At 36.6% G+C, this 17,428-nt stretch overlaps 1 protein-coding gene across 1 annotated transcript; it reads left to right on the top strand.

The window, feature by feature from the left end:
• The first annotated feature begins 3,337 nt into the window (after positions 1-3,337).
• On the top strand, positions 3,338-14,737 carry LOC117344302 (relaxin receptor 2-like). Its single transcript, XM_033907006.1, has 3 exons — positions 3,338-6,685; positions 8,938-9,071; positions 12,382-14,737. Exons 1-3 carry the CDS (start codon positions 3,979-3,981, stop codon positions 12,496-12,498), a joined length of 2,958 nt encoding a protein of 985 aa, XP_033762897.1. The 5' UTR covers positions 3,338-3,978; the 3' UTR covers positions 12,499-14,737.
• The last annotated feature ends 2,691 nt before the right edge of the window (positions 14,738-17,428 follow it).

Raw genomic sequence — 17,428 nt, 5'->3', positions numbered from 1 at the left:
CGAAATTAGATTTAAAGTACAATTCTTTGGACGGAGCAGTAAATTTTTCTATTTCAAACAATTTTATTGACATTAAAAATACGGCAAAGGGATTTGGAAATCATGTGGCTTGCTAGTCATTCAGTCAGAACAGTTGTAGTGCAAGGGAGACAACTCCAAAACAAACTAAACTATCAATAGAGGACAGAGAAAGGTTTTAAACCAGCTCAATATCAATACAGTTAGAACTTATCTAGAAGGAATTCATGCCACAATCTGTGAAGGCTTTGCGTGTACCACAAAACAAACTTAGATCTTTAAATTGGTCAAAGCATTGTGCGAGTAGTGTGATAATTTAGTAGGGCTTATTGACAGTATAATCTTGATGATTTTTGATAATAATATCATGTTAATTAGGTAGTCGCAAAAGTATTCAAATAAATGTTTTCATTTCTATTTTTATTCTTCATACATACTTGTTTGTTTGTTTGTTTTATTACCCCGTGATTTTGATTTAAACATATTTTATTTGTAATTTACAATTTGTTACAAAGGGATTGGGCACAAGTTTTCCAACTTATATTAAGCCCTCTCCCGATACAATTTTACATTGAGAAAAAATTCACATGATGGTAGTTTTATTTACATATTTACAATCTAATTTTATAAGAAATAGAGAGAAAGAGAGAGAGACAGACAGAAGGGGAGGGAGACGGAGAGAAAGGGGAAGAGAGGGGGAGTTGGAGGGGGGAAGGAAGAGAGAGACAGAAAGAGATTTTATAAGATATTGATACAAATAATCTTATATATATGGGATATACATGTATATCTAAATACTTCAAAAAGACAAATAGTTTTGTGGTAGACCTAAGCGGACTCGGGCAACAATCACTTTGGTACACAATTCGACTTTCCTTTCGTTCAAACTTGTCTAATGTCTATGATAATCCATGCCAGTGGTGTCTTCCTCCTTTTCTTTTCTGGTCCTTCATTTATAACATTTCACACACACCCGAATGTCACCCGAGTCCGCAAAGACAAAAATACAATGTACATTAATTTCCAATTAAGATATTTTTAAAATCTATTTGTATTTTTAATAAATAGTTGGGTTGATTTGCATATAGTTACATTTTCTTGATGAGAAAGTTCATTTTATCCGAATAGCAGAAGTTGAACAGCCAATATCATTTTGAGACTAAAACATAAGTAGATTGACGCAAGACCAACGAAGAAAAAAAAGCAACAATGTTTTTCAACCAACTGCTTTTAATTGGGTAAGACGAGTTACAGAATTGTTGAGAATTAGGCAGGGATAAACATGATCGGACACACTCCATGTAGAAATCAGGTACACACACACACACACACACACACACACACCCACACACACACACACACACACACTTGAATGTTTGCCTTAGTTTGTGGAGAATTGAAATAAAACGAATAGGACCGAGACAAATATGTAATGGTATCAACCCATTATTATTGTGTAATTAGTCATGTAGTAATAACCCCAGTACAGTAAACTGTCGATTTCACGAGGCTATCTGCCCCTTTATCAAGACACGAGTAAATCACAAACGATCACATGAAGACATAGAACAAGGAACAGTAACGCTAGTTTAGTATATAAAGAACGAACAATTTCGTTATGTTTGTATCAATGATACATCTGTACCTTCGGTCATTAATTAGTTAATTAATTTAAAGATGCTACACCTACGACAGAGTGTAATAAATTGTTATTATTTTGACAATAAATGACATTTAGTCCATATTTATATGCCTATTTAAGACATACGAATAAAAAAAAGATTCGTAATGAAGCCAAGAAGCTACAAACTTTTGAACATTATCATCTACTTTGCATACACTTGACCTTGATCGCAGTGCATTCTGGGAGAGATTTTCATACAGAAGAAAACAAACAGTTTATATTTCCTGTTGCCTATCATAACTACACATTTTGATTGTGAGGTTTTAATGCAAACAGAAAATAAAAACTAAATAAACATTTCAATATTATCCGTTGCGATTGTCGCCCACGAACCGAAACGCTTTCTTAGCGTTACCCCTACCGGCCCCATTTCGCAGGATTGAAGGTGGTGAACTATAAATAGTAAATCTCCAGTCACTACATATCACCAAAGAAATCTTAACCATTGATTCAATCGCATCATATGCTTACAGTTTTTAGTAAAGATGACAACAGACCAAACGTTGCACTACGTACGTGTGTACGTTACACACGTGCCACTCCAACAAAAACTTAACTGTGTCATTTTCACATGAGTTCCGATGATTTCACTGTCGTTTATATTTCCCCACCTGTCTTTGCAGTCTCCGATTCAGATCTTTCCATTTCTTCGTTCTCTTTCGTAATCTAATTTATGCTTCCTTCTTTCTGGAGATGTTAGGCATGTTACCTTCTTCGCTTCGCTATGTGGTTCCTACTCGTTTGTGGTTCTGTTTTCGGCGCATGCGCAATCAATATTTCATTCAATGTGGAGGCGGAGCGAAGTGGAATTTCATCGGGACGCAATTAATTATTTTCATATAATTTTTTTTTTTAAGATAAATAAGATGATGAAACTTTCCGAGGGTGATAATGTCAAGTGTGTAACTTTCATTGCTGAAGAAAAATACATACGAGTCTATTCGGTTTTTTAACTTATAAAAAAGCTATCTGTCGAAGGTATAGCACTTTTAAACCAGACTTAATGAGTTTGTGCCGTATATCTGGTCGTGTTTTCACCGAAGTTTTGTTATTACTTTAAATCGAGTATCACTTACAGTTGTAGATCTACAATAGGCTGTATGCCGGTGTGTGTTAGGGCTGCGGTGGCCGAGTTGTTAAGATGTCCCGACACTTTATCACTAGCCCTCCACCTCTGGGTTGCGAGTTCGAAACCTACGTGGGGCAGTTGCCAGGTACTGACCGTAGGCCGGTGGTTTTTCTCCGGGTACTCCGGCTTTCCTCCACCTCCAAAACCTGGCACGTCCTTAAATGACACTGGCTGTTAATAGGACGTTAAGCAAAAACAGAACAAATAAAACAAGTATGCCGGTGTCTATAATGTTGATCTACAATAGGCTGTATGCCGGTGTCTATAATGTAGATACAAATGTATATAATAGGCTGCATGGCGGTGTCTATAATGTAGATATAATAGGCTGTATGCCGGTGTACACAGGCAATATTCCTTCACGTGAAATTCACGTGAAGGAATATTGCCTGTGTATGTCATGTAAAACGGGGCGTATTCCGGCCATTTTGTATGTGCTTTCACCGTACATCTTTGTTTTGTTGATAATAAATTAAATCATGTTTTTCTATCCTATTTAGGATGGCAAGGTGAACATTCCCAAATGGAATACACGTGCCCGGTTTTACTCTGTCAGCATTTAAGATATGGGTGTGATATCCACTGTTTCGCAGCGAGAAATGGAAGCAAATGTGGTTAGTACTTATCTATCATATCTACATCTGTTTTGCATGTCAATATGTGGTTAGTAAACAAAATTCTAGTTATGAGACTGTATACTACAATTTACAGTGATTCGAGCACTTCGTCAACATATACCAACAATTGTCTACTATAGTATCACAAGTTCTCACTACTGTATACATTTAATTTTTCTAAACACAATCTGCTACTTATTGAAATACTTGTGTACTGTACCATTTGACACCGTTTTGTGTTATATACCAAAAGCTATCTCACGTTGCTGTTCAATTGATGTATTTATAATTTACAAATGTTATACCATATACTATATATGCAAAGGATGAATTGAAAAAATGCTGACATGAAATAACTGAAGTATAGCTGTAGATGATGTTCAAGCGATTCTCGTATACTGGTGTACTAATGTTTTATTTACGTGAAAGTAACAGAAGCTATTTTTGTACAGAAGACATTTTTGTATATATGATTATTTATATTCAGTACAGCGCTATGCTAACATTTTTTTTCAGAATTAAAAACATGTATGGGGTTACACCACTGCTTATATGATAATGAAGAACAACTGCCTCTGCCAAATGTTTGTGATCGAGCACATCAATACCCGGAGGAGTCGTGTCCACCATTGTGCATGTGTATCGGTTTAACTTTGAACTTTAGAAACATTTCCCGCGTTGATGCTTATCCCTCATTGCATGCTTTGTCCGTCACATACAGTGGAGATGATCATCGATACCCAACATTTCTTAAATCGTCATCAATCCGTTATCTGATCCTTACTGACCTAGTCGTTATTCCAGACCATTTTTTCCGTAGACTTTACCGCCTATCTTTGCTAGACGCATCTAACAATAGATTGTCTTTTCTTCCTGACCACCTGTTCAGCGATTTGTTTTCACTTGAAACTCTAAATCTAGCCTTTAATGAAATAGCGAATATTTCCAGAAGTTTGTTCAGTAATCTTACCAAACTACGTACTGTAGATCTCTCCCACAACGGTATAACTTCTCTCCCAGATGGTCTATTCCGTGCGTCGCCTCTAGATAAACTGGATTTATCGCACAACAAGATTTCAGATGTTGCTGAATATGCATTTGCAGGATTAAAAAAGCTTTATCGTTTAGATTTGTCCTTTAATGAACTGGCGATGCTCCCCAGTGGTACTTTCAGTGGCCTCTCCGAGCTATATTATCTTCATCTAAACAACAATAGATTAGCCACATTACACAGCCGAATTTTTGCCACTTTATACTACCTCTTTGAACTCAATTTGTCCGATAACGCTTTAGAAACTCTACCTAATCACACATTCGATGGTATGGTCTGGAATGCTAATCTTTATCTGGCCAGAAACAAACTATCAGTCATTCCAGATGGAATTTTTCCGTTCTATGAACCTGTAATTCTTGATCTATCTGTAAATGCGTTAGAAAACCTGCCTGATGATATTCTGACAGATGGCGATACACTTAAAGTATTACGTCTTGATAGGAACAATATATCAGTTTTGCCCGATAATATATTTAAAAGAATGCTTGTCCTTTCTGAACTAGATCTCTCTAGCAATACTATATACAATCTTCCAAAAGATGTTTTCCGGTCTCTCGCTTCTCTTCTAGAACTAAATATGAAAAGAAACAAGCTGTCATATATACCGAATAACGCCTTTAGGACTCTAAAGAAACTCAGTTTTCTGGATTTGTCTACCAATGAGATACAATATATCTCTAATCGAGTATTTCAGGGACTTACTGCACTAGTCCAACTTTCACTTTCACAAAATAGGATATCTGCTATCGAATCTAACGCCTTTAAAGGACTGAAGAGTCTTTATCAGCTTGATTTGTCCAACAATAAGATACATAGCCTGTTTAAACATACATTTAAAGGGTTAGGGAATCTTCGAAATTTGATGGTGGCCAACAACCATATTCGGACAGTGCACGTGGACGCATTTGTAGGTTTATCCGGACTAACCTATTTCGAGTTCAATAATAACAAAATAGCCACTCTTCCTGCCAAGGTTTTCACCGACATGCGTTCTCTCGTATATCTAGATATGGCTTACAACAGGTTGAACTATGTGCCTAAAAATGTATTTAAGGGAATAGCCGGTCGCGTTTTTCTGCGATTAGATAACAACAGAATTGAGGATTTTCCCAGGTTGCCTGAAAACACTAAAATGCTAGACATTTCAAACAATGCTATTAAATCGATTCCTACTGGATCTTTTGCCAATGCAAGTAAATTGTACTTTTTAAATATCATGGGTAATGAACTTGAAATTACACAGCATATTTTCAAAGGTTTAGATAATTTAAGGTATTTACTAACCGATATACCATTCATCTGTTGCAATAAGCCGAAATCTGTAAGTAAAGATAAATGTTTGGAGCTAAAGGATTCAAACAAAAATTGTTTACGGACTATGGAAGGGTGTGAAATTGCTAAAAGCGATGCGATATCGTCCTGTTCAAATTTAATAAGTACTGGCGTACTTAGAGTCTTTCTTTGGATTATTGGAATATCTGCTTTGTTAGGAAACTTCACCGTGATTTTCTACCGATTAGTTTTCGATAGAGATAATATCAAAAACACGTATGCAATTTTTGTACTGAACCTGGGCGTATCCGATTTTTTTATGGGGATCTATCTTGCTATCATAGGAATCGCTGATTATTACTACAGCGGCGAATACGCGTGGAATGATCAAGAGTGGAGAAAAAGTATCTTCTGTGTCATAGGCGGTATATTTTCCTTTATCTCTAGTGAGATGTCCACATTCCTCATACTTTTAGTGACACTTGACAGATTCCTGGTAATAGTTCTTCCTCTCTCCCACCTTGCCCGCTGGAGAATATCGTGGATACAGGCAGTCTTTATCTCCGCCTTCTTCTGGATTGTTTCTATCACACTGTCAATCATTCCTGTTGCTTCATTTCAGTCCTATTTCAAAGGTGACTATTATTCGCAAGCAGGGGTGTGTCTCGCCTTGCCACTTCTAGGCGAAAACCAAAATGGAGCAGAGTACTCATTTGCAGTATTCGTTTATCTGAACAGTTTTATTTTTGGCGTGATTGCCTTAGGTCAAATTTTGATTATGTACACCATTAGAGCAAAAACTAAGGGTATCACTTCCTCAGCGACAGCTCAGCGAGAACGGACTGTTGCAAAAACCCTTTTCCTTGTTGTTGCGACTGATTTCTGCTGCTGGTTTCCAGTAGGTATAATGGGTACGTATAATATTAACGCCATTAAGGAACAGAAACATATACCGATTTGTAACCAAACTATTCCCTCTATGGAAATGGAACACAAGGATTTGGGTTAGTTACACGGGTTAGGGTTAGTTACATGGGTTAGGGTTAGTTACACGGGTTAGGGTTAGTTACACGGGTTAGGGTTAGTTACAAGGGTTAGGGTTAGTAACATGGGTTAGGGTTAGTTACACGGGTTAGGGTTAGTTACACGGGTTAGGGTTAGTTACACGGGTTATGGTTAGTTACACGAGTTAGGGTTAGTAACATGGATTAGGGTTAGTTACAAGGGTTAGGGTTAGTTACACGGGTTAGGGTTAGTTACACGGGTTAGGGTTAGTTACACGGGTTAGGGTTAGTTACACGGGTTAGGGTTAGTTACACGGGTTATGGCATATAACAAGGATTTGGGTTCGTTACAAGGGCTAGGGTTAGTTACATGGGCTAAGGTTAGTTAAACGGGTTATAGTTAGTTGCACGGGTTAGGGTTAGTTAAACGGGTTATAGTTAGTTGCACGGGTTAAAGTTAGTTGCAATGGTTAGGGCAAGTATCAAGGATTGGGGGTTGTTGCAAGGGTTCTGCTAGTTACATGGGTAAGGGTTAGTTTCATGGATCTGGGTTAAGTTACATGGATTTGTGTTAGTTACACGGGTTGGACTAAGTTACATGGGTTATGGTAAGTTACATGATAAGGGTTAGTTTCGCGGATTTTGGGTAAGTTACACAAGTAATGGTTAGTTATATTGGTAATGCTTAGTTACATGGATTTTGGTTAGTTGACGGGTTAGGTTTAGTTACACGTGTTATGGTTAGTTACAGGGATTTTGTTTAGTTACATGGGATAGGTTAAGTTAAATGTGTTATGGTTAGTTACATGAGTAAGGGTAAGTCACATGGGTTTAAGTTAGTGACACGGGTTAGGGTTAGTTACAAGGGTTAGGATAATTTATATGAGTTATGATTACTTACATGAGTTAGGGTAAGTTACATGGATCTGGGTAGTTACACGTGTTATGGTTAGTTACATGAGTACGGGTTAGTTACTCGAATTTGTATCAGTAACACGGGGTAGGGTAAGTTACACAGGTAATGATTAGTTACATGGGTTAGGTTAACATTCACGGGTCAGAGTTACATATGTTTTGGTCAATTACACGGGTTATAGATAGTTACACGGGTAAGGGTTAGTAACACGGAATTGGGTTAGTCACACGGGTTAGTTTTAGTTACGCGGATTTTAGGGTTCGTCACACGGTCTAGGATTATTTACGTGGGTGTTTGAGTTAGTTACACGGACTAGGGTAGGTTACACGGAATTGGGTTAGTAACACGGGATAGAATAAGTTTCGCAGATTATGCTTAGTTACATGGGTAAGGGTTAGTTTCACATATTTCGGATTGTTACATGGGTTAGGTAAACTAACACGGGTCATGTCATATTTGGGTTACGTACACTGGCTATGATTAGTTACACGGGTTATGGTTAGTTACGCGGGTTATGGTTAGTTACGCGGGTTATGGTTAGTTACACGGATTAGGGTTAGTTACGCACTTTGGGGTAAGTGACACGGGTTAGGGTAAGTTACACGGTCTAGGATTAGTTACGCGGATGTTAGGGTTACTTACACGGGTTTTCAAACCCATGTAATCATAGTTTTAACCAATGCAATGCAAAATTCTCAAAACATTTTAGCTTTTAAATGTCAGCGATTTTTTTATTTTTTTATTTTTAATGATTTTTAATTTTGTTTTTCTTTTCTTCAATTGAATGCATCTATATGATACCTATCACAATATTCAACTAAAAAGGTGCCGGATGTCCACATTTCATAGAAATCTTTATCTGTAATAATAAACACGTTATTTGTGTCTACCCAGTAGTAGAGTGGTTCTTCTCATAAACCAATGTTTCCTACCGGGGTGTTCTACATAAGAAAACTGAATATTCCAACCCAGTCGATAGCGTGTACGCACTCTTTCGTCTAACTTGTCGTGCGGTATAAAGGTAACATGATAAGCCGATAAAATTGAAATTTTGAATTCACATAATCGACATTCCACTATATTTAACTTCAATCTGTTGGTAGTGGTGTCGTATAGTTGCTAATGCTTCCCCGAAAAAAATTAGCCCTGACCAATTTTTTTTTTCAAAGAATTCTACTTTTGAATTAATATTATATAATAGATATAGAATTATGAATATGGTGTATTATACTTGATATTTCAGGAGTAATGGCTAAATTCGGAATCAAAATATCTGACTTGGCTTATGCATGGTTGATCGTATTCGTTCTGCCTATAAATGCTGCAGTTAACCCTTTCCTCTACACTGTCACAGCAATTTGGAGAAAGCGAAAACGAGTGAGTATTGCTGTTTATTCCACAGGGAAGAAGATATCTTCACTATAATGGCTGTTAATTATGATTGATGGAATATTCATGAAAAAGGTGTAGTAAGGTATGTGTTGTCAGTGGTGGAGTGTGATAAGGTGTCCAGATTATGATAGATTAGTGAGGTATGTGTTGTCAGTGATGGAGTGTGATAAGGTGTCCAGATTATGATAGATTAGTGAGGTAAGTGTTGTCAGTGGTGGAGTGTGATAAGGTGTCCAGATTATGATAGATTAGTGAGGTATATGTTGTCAGTGATGGAGTGTGATAAGGTGTCCAGATTATGATAGATTAGTGAGGTATGTGTTGTCAGTGATGGAGTGTGATAAGGTGTCCAGATTATGATAGATTAGTGAGGTATATGTTGTCAGTGGTGGAGTGTGATAAGGTGTCCAGATTATGATAGATTAGTGAGGTACGTGTTGTCAGTGATGGAGTGTGATAAGGTGTCCAGATCATGATAGATTAGTGAGGTATGTATTGTCAGTGGTAGAGTGTGATAAGTGTCCAGTTATGATAGATTAGTGAGGTATGTGTTGTCAGTGGTGGTCTGTGATAAGGTGTCCAGATTATGATAGATTAGTGAGGTACGTGTTGTCAGTGGTGGAGTATGATAAGGTGTCCAGATAATGATAGATTAGTGGGGTATATGTTGTAAGTGATGGAGTGTGATAAGGTGTCCAGATTATGACAGATTAGTGAGGTATATGTTGTCAGTGGTGGTATGTGATAAGGTGTCCAGATTATGATAGATTAGTGAGGTATGTGTTGTCTGTGGTGGAGTGTGATAAGGTGTCCAGATTATGATAGATTAGTGCGGTAAGTGTTGTCAGTGATGGAGTGTGATAAGGGTTTTCCAGATTATGATAGATTAGTGAGATATATGTTGTCAGTGGTGGAGTGTGATAAGGTGTCCAGATTATGATAGATTAGTGAGGTAAGTGTTGTCAGTGAGTGAGTGTGATAAGGTGTCCAGATTATGATAGATTAGTGAGGTATGTGTTGTCAGTGGTGGAGTGTGATAAGGTGTCCAGATTATGATAGATTAGTGAGGTACGTGTTGTCAGTGATGGAGTGTGATAAGGTGTCCAGATTATGATAGATTAGTGAGGTATGTGTTGTCAGTCGTGGAGTGTGATAAGGTGTCCGGATTATGATAGATTAGTGAGGTATGTGTTGTCAGTGATGGAGTGTGATAAGGTGTCCAGATTATGATAGATTAGTGAGGTATATGTTGCCAGTGATGGAGTGTGATAAGGTGTCCAGATTATGATAGATTAGTGAGGTATATGTTGTCAGTGATGGAGTGTGATAAGGTGTCCAGATTATGATATATTAGTGAGGTATATGTTGTCAGTGATGGAGTGTTATAAGGTGTCCAGATTATGATAGATTAGTGAGGTATGTGTTGTCAGTGGTGGAGTGTGATAAGGTTTCCAGATTATGATAGATTAGTGAGGTATATATTGTCAGTGATGGAGTGTGATAAGGTGTCCAGATTATGATAGATTAGTGAGGTATGTGTTGTCAGTGATGGAGTGTGATAAGGTGTCCAGATTATGATAGATTAGTGAGGTATGTGTTGTCAGTCGTGGAGTGTGATAAGGTGTCCGGATTATGATAGATTAGTGAGGTATGTGTTGTCAGTGATGGAGTGTGATAAGGTGTCCAGATTATGATAGATTAGTGAGGTATATGTTGTCAGTGATGGAGTGTGATAAGGTGTCCAGATTATGATAGATTAGTGAGGTATATGTTGTCAGTGATGGAGTGTGATAAGGTGTCCAGATTATGATATATTAGTGAGGTATATGTTGTCAGTGATGGAGTGTTATAAGGTGTCCAGATTATGATAGATTAGTGAGGTATGTGTTGTCAGTGGTGGAGTGTGATAAGGTTTCCAGATTATGATAGATTAGTGAGGTATATATTGTCAGTGATGGAGTGTGATAAGGTGTCCAGATTATGATAGATTAGTGAGGTATGTGTTGTCAGTGATGGAGTGTGATAAGGTGTCCAGATTATGATAGATTAGTGAGGTACGTGTTGTCAGTGGTGGAGTGTGATAAGGTGTCCAGATTATGATAGATTAGTGAGGTAAGTGTTGTCAGTGATGGAGTGTGATAAGGTGTCCAGATTGTGATAGATTAGTGAGGTAAGTGTTGTCAGTGGTGGAGTGTGATAAAGTGTCCAGATTATGATAGATTAGTGAGGTATATGTTGTCAGTGATGGAGTGTGATAATGTGTCCAGATTATGATAGATTAGTGAGGTATGTGTTGTCAGTGGTGGAGTGTGATAAGGTGTCCAGATTATGATAGATTAGTGAGGTATGTGTTGTCAGTGATGGAGTGTGATAAGGTGTCCAGATCATGATAGATTAGTGAGGTATGTATTGTCAGTGGTAGAGTGTGATAAGTGTCCAGATTATGATAGATTAGTGAGGTATGTGTTGTCAGTGGTGGTCTGTGATAAGGTGTCCAGATTATGATAGGTTAGTGAGGTACGTGTTGTCAGTGGTGGAGTATGATAAGGTGTCCAGATAATGATAGATTAGTGGGGTATATGTTGTAAGTGATGGAGTGTGATAAGGTGTCCAGATTATGATAGATTAGTGAGGTATATGTTGTCAGTGGAGTGTGATAAGGTGTCCAGATTATGATAGATTAGTGAGGTATGTGTTGTCAGTGATGGAGTGTGATAAGGTGTCCAGATTATGATAGATTAGTGAGGTATGTGTTGTCAGTGGTGGAGTGTGATAAGGTGTCCAGATTACGATAGATTAGTGAGGTATGTGTTGTCAGTGATGGAGTGTGATAATGTGTCCAGATTATGATAGATTAGTGAGGTACGTGTTGTCAGTGATGGAGTGTGATAAGGTGTCCAGATTATGATAGATTAGTGAGGTATGTGTTGTCATTGGTGGTGTGTGATAAGATGTCCAGATTACGATAGATTAGTGAGGTATATGTTGTCAGTGGTGGAGTGTGATAAGATGTCCAGATTATGATAGATTAGTGAGGTACGTGTTGTCAGTGGTGGAGTGTGATAAGGTGTCCAGATTACGATAGATTAGTGAGGTATGTGTTGTCATTGGTGGAGTGTGATACGATGTCCAGATTATGATAGATTAGTGAGGTATGTGTTGTCAGTGGTGGAGTGTGATAAGGTGTCCAGATTATGATAGATTAGTGAGGTATGTGTTGTTAGTAATGAAGTGCGAGATATACGTTGATATATTATTTTGTATGTTGACAACCGTGAGTATTTTTATCAAATAGGAATATAACAGAACTTCGATGACGTCGACATCGCGTCAGAGGCGTCAACGGGAGACTATCGTCATGGAGACATCCGCTACCTGCAAGGGTACAAAACATGAAACCCATTCAGTATAGAAGGCTCACCCGACAGGATCAAGGATCGATTGTGATGGTTGCGGATGGCACAGTGGCAACATACTCGTATTTCACCTACGCGACAGGGGTTTGATTCTCCGACCAGACGAGAAAAGGTATGACGTCACACAACCATGTGGGTTTTCTCTGGATACTCCGGTTTCTTCACAACAGTAATACGACATTAGCATCATATTTGTGATCGAGTGATGAACTGTCATAGAAGGATTTTCTGTTGATGCTTATCATAACTAGTACAACTGATTCTTTTGTCACGTGATGTGCAACATGTTTTATGTTAATCAATTGATTAATAACTGAACTATTTATTAAGACAGTTTTGCTTGTTATACATCATATTTAGTGTTGCCATGTAAAAATTATCTTGTGCATTATCTGACAGTCACGAAATTTTGTGAAGTATGGTCATCTGTTTAAAAAAGAAGAAGAAAAAGAAAGAAAAAAAAGAAAAAAAAAAGATTGGTTAATTTACTCCAAAAGAAATTTCTTCAATGGTTAATTAAAAAGCAAAAAGAATACCAGAGTTCTGTGGAATCATTGTAAATAAGTCATTCGTAATAATTGACATTAAAATATGTGCTGAGCACACAGTATAGTAAAATATCTAAATGAACATTAGAACCCCTCTAAATGAACAAGATCATATATTACTTGTAAGTCTTGTTCTAAATTACCCAATGAACAAGATCATATATTACTTTAAAGTCTTGTTCTAAATTACCCAATGAATAAGATCATATATTACTTCTAAGTCTTGTTCTAAATTACCCAGTTTACTTCATGAGAACTCCTCTAAATAAGTATGATCATATATTACTTGGAAGTCTTGTTCTAAACAAGATACCGAATCATAGCATGCAGTGTGTTGCCCGGGTTACTGCATATATAACTTTGACAGAGTATAATTCATTTGAGTTAAGAGATTGGTATCTTCTCTTTTTCTTTATGTAAAAGAATCAAAGCCAGAAACTACAGACCTATCTGTGTTCAGTCGACTAAAGCGAAAATATTTGAAAGACATCTGACGAATCACTTGCACAGATACCTACTTAAGTATGAACTTCTTCAGGTTTCAGAGAAGATCACTCATGCCAAACAACATTTGGTTCATCAATAGATCATTGGATAATTAACAGTGATAATGACAATATGGTTGGTAACATTTTTCTTGAACAAAAAAACCAACATAACCTAAACGACCATTAAGTTCTAAATTATAAATAACTATTGGTGACAGTATCATCACATAGTTTGTTATGGCTAGAATAATATCTTAACCCAATTAAGCAATTGACACCTACACAATATGACTTCTGTTTATTATATATATATATATGAAAGATCTGCCGTTATATACAAAACATTCAAGATTCAATATTAACAAAAAAATTCAAACAGTCAGTGAGAATGACCTTAAACAAAGCAATACTACAGGATCAGGAAATGTTTAATGAACTTAACATACAAATGTACTACCTTTGGAATATATAATTCAATACCATACTTGTGTTTATATATATAACTCACTTTACGGAATGGCCCCTTAATATATATATACCAATCTGTCTCATTGTCGTATTATCCAGTTATTTATATACAAATATAGTCTAATGTCATTCTCACGAGAAACTAACTCCGAGACCTCGTACAGAATCAATTAAAACAATCACTTTTTGCCACACGAGATTAAATACCCTGCAAAATTAAAATTGTGTATCATTATTGGAAATTCTTAGACTGGCTCTCTGTCTCTAAAAAAGGTAAAATTTTCAATAAAATTAACGTCTTTTTAAACCTGACGCAGATAATTTAATATACGAATTTAAAGGAGCAATTGCTGGCAAAAACATTGATGGCCAGTCTGCTGAATTCTAAACACTATCTGAAAGGTCATTTATTAGTCTTACTTTATTATATATATATTATATGTTCTGTATAAATTACCGGCTAAACCAAAAAGTTATCAATACTTTGTCGGCAGTGCCGAGAGCAAGGCACTGTCTTCTAAGAAAAATTGTATGCGTGTGTAATTAATGATTATTGCGTAACTTCATTTTAGATAGATGTAACGTGTGGATGTGTGTATTTCCTCAAATAATCTACAAGTAGTTTCATTTTCAATTAAATTTTGTATATCATTTTCGTAGAAGTTGTTAATCATACTACGAATAGGGTTAATGTTGCATTTACAATTTAACAGAACATAAAACATCATGTTTTTGAATAAATACATTGGGTTTTTTTCAATTTTCTCGTCAGTTGTGTGTGTTTTCACAGCCGAATTGCAATGTTTGGTGTCCAACGCCTTTATCGGGATGCTTTATTCTGTCCTCGTGTTCTTGCGTGGTCATGTGACTGGCATGAACAGACTACTTTAAAACTTGGTCATTAAATAGGGCCAGAGCAAATAATCGTGATACGCTTGTTCATCGTACTTAGAAACTGCAGAAAAGTGCTATACGGTATTCTGGTTAATAACGTACACTTATTTAACGGTGTTAGAAATTGACATTGATTGATGAAGTCCCGATTAATTGACTACATTTTTAATAATTTTGACGAAGTTTGTCATTTTCGTCAGAGTGTACCGCACTGTCATTCATTGTTCACGTACTAATACATGTACCTCCACGCTCGTATCTGTTTCATAAGTATTGATTTTGGTTAATCGGGTGATCTAGGACGATTTATACAGCAAGTATTAACGTTCATACTTCGGTATAGGAATTCCTCAGTTAGTTGAAGTACTTAACGGCCCATCAACACTATAAAGCTCATAAGGGCCAAAAAAGTAATTTAAAATAACAGCATAGGTTTTTTTGTTTTTGTTTGAAGTCCTATTAGCATGGTCATTTAAGGACGTGCCAGGTTTTGGAGGTAGAGGAAAGCCGGAGAACCCGTATGAAAATACCAGCAAAATAGGAAAGAGACAAAATAACATAAAAACAACAACAGAAACAAAAACAAAATTATAAGATGTAAGATATGCACATGTGTATTTGTACATTTACAATCAGTTTAGAAAAAAACTTGTGATACAGACCAATAACTTTCAGGTGGTCAATAAAGAGCTTCGAGTATCAAAACCTGCATATAGAAACGAAGAAACGTTGAAAGACGAATACAACGGATCGTTATTCATTCAATTCAGATGACATTCAAAGGCATAAGATATAGTTAGAAGTTTTCGGTTGTACATACATAGAGGATATCTAACAGTGTCTTCAGTAATACCAAATATATTTCACGAGTGGGGCTAATATTTTGATATTTTTCACGAGTGCGCAGCCACACGAGTGAAATATATTTGGTATTACTGAAGACACTGTTAGATATTCTGTTTATTACATTTTTTATCAACGAAAAACCTACCCCGTATGCTAACTAGGCCTACAGCGAAAGTTTGCATACGTTTACCGCTTACATGTCTAGACAATCCTACGCGACAAAATATAGTCCAAAGTACAAAAATTCCCAAAAAAATATAAAAACTAGTTCAAAAAATATTTTAATCAATTCTTTTACTTCAATATGTATCATAGTTTATATGTTTACAAATGTTGCCATAACATTGTCAAAATAAAAGTATTTAAAAAAAGGCCCGTCAAAACAACACAAATCACTACGCTCAGTCCAAAATGGTGTAGATCAACATGAAACAATTCCGACAAACACACGGATTTTGTTTAATCCTCAGTCCTGGTGATATCAAACTTCCAGTCATGTTAAAGTAAGTCATTCTTACTCACTGTCACTGTCAATTGTCCTTATTCTTTTGTACTTTCTCCCTGACCCGGACGCGGCCATGTTTGCTATTTGTGCTGTTTCTCCGATCACATAGTTTGAGTTACTGGCCTGCATTGTCTGCTGACTTCCGTGAAAGTGGAAATTTACCGTTGAATTAAACGTGGTATTTTCTCCAGAAAAAAGCCCACCCATTATTGGAAACAGATGGTTATTTTGTGCTGGGGTTGAGGATGATTTGTCGGGGACAGGGGTATTTTCTCGAGGCCTGCTTGCGGTGCACATGGCAGATCTATTTTCATTCCCTGTTGACAAGACATGTGAGATATCCTTGCTTTGTTCAGAACTAAGTCGGCTGTAGTTATTCAGACTGTTGACATTCCTGTGGCCTGTTATTTGAACTATCTGATTTGGTGGGACACCAGAGTCTGAACGAGTCGCTTTCGCACACTGAAAGTGAAAGTAGATACTGTACTGTAACGTCACACGACCCCATTTGGTGCATTTTTTACACATTTATTCTAACATACAGTTATATGTAAGGTTACATACATTATGTGTTCCAGTTGTCCCGCCCTACTATATAATTTATATCATATAGACTAGGCATGTATCTTTACGATTGCTTTATTAGCTTGGCAATGTATTTCACACCTCTCTTTAAAATTTAGTTCCCTGTTCTGGGAGTCTGACCCTATTTTTGATAAATATTCATTAAATTGTAATTTGTGGAAAGGAATTCTGGAAATAAAGTATTTGACATTAATTCACGAAAAGAAACAGAAATATCTTTCCAATCAAACAATCTACCCCCTGATTTACCTTACTTTTTTATGTATGTTTCATATGTCTGAAACACAAATTAAACCTATGCACAGGGCCTTGCAAATCGGAGGAAGGGGGTGTCAAATTTTCATACATTTATAAAGTTCTGTATTTCGAAAAGTAAATTTTCCATTTTTTGTTGTTAAAATAGCTATGAATGACATCGGTTTGGGAAATGCAAAACAATTATAAAAGGAATTAAATACCTGTAGTTAGTCAGACGTCTGTCATTTGTCAGACCGGCATTTTCTTTCATTTCAGACATGATTGAGTACATTTTGTTAATACCCATTGGGCTGTTTTTGTACCACCTGCTGGCAGGATTGTCTAAAATGAGAAG

This window comes from Pecten maximus, chromosome 15 (genome assembly GCF_902652985.1).
Source record: "Pecten maximus chromosome 15, xPecMax1.1, whole genome shotgun sequence".
Taxonomy (NCBI): Eukaryota; Metazoa; Mollusca; class Bivalvia; order Pectinida; family Pectinidae; genus Pecten; species Pecten maximus.
The sequence above is the reverse complement of the archived record's forward strand: the minus strand, read 5'-3'. Positions and strand labels throughout refer to the sequence as shown.

Excerpts from the sequence above, each read along its gene's own strand:
- LOC117344302 (XM_033907006.1), top strand. The coding sequence starts at position 3,979 with ATGGGGTTACACCACTGCTTATATGATAATGAAGAACAACTGCCTCTG. Across the intron at positions 6,686-8,937 it reads GTTTCCAGTAGGTATAATGG|GAGTAATGGCTAAATTCGGA; the intron begins GTACGTATAATA and ends TTGATATTTCAG. Across the intron at positions 9,072-12,381 it reads TTTGGAGAAAGCGAAAACGA|GAATATAACAGAACTTCGAT; the intron begins GTGAGTATTGCT and ends TTTATCAAATAG.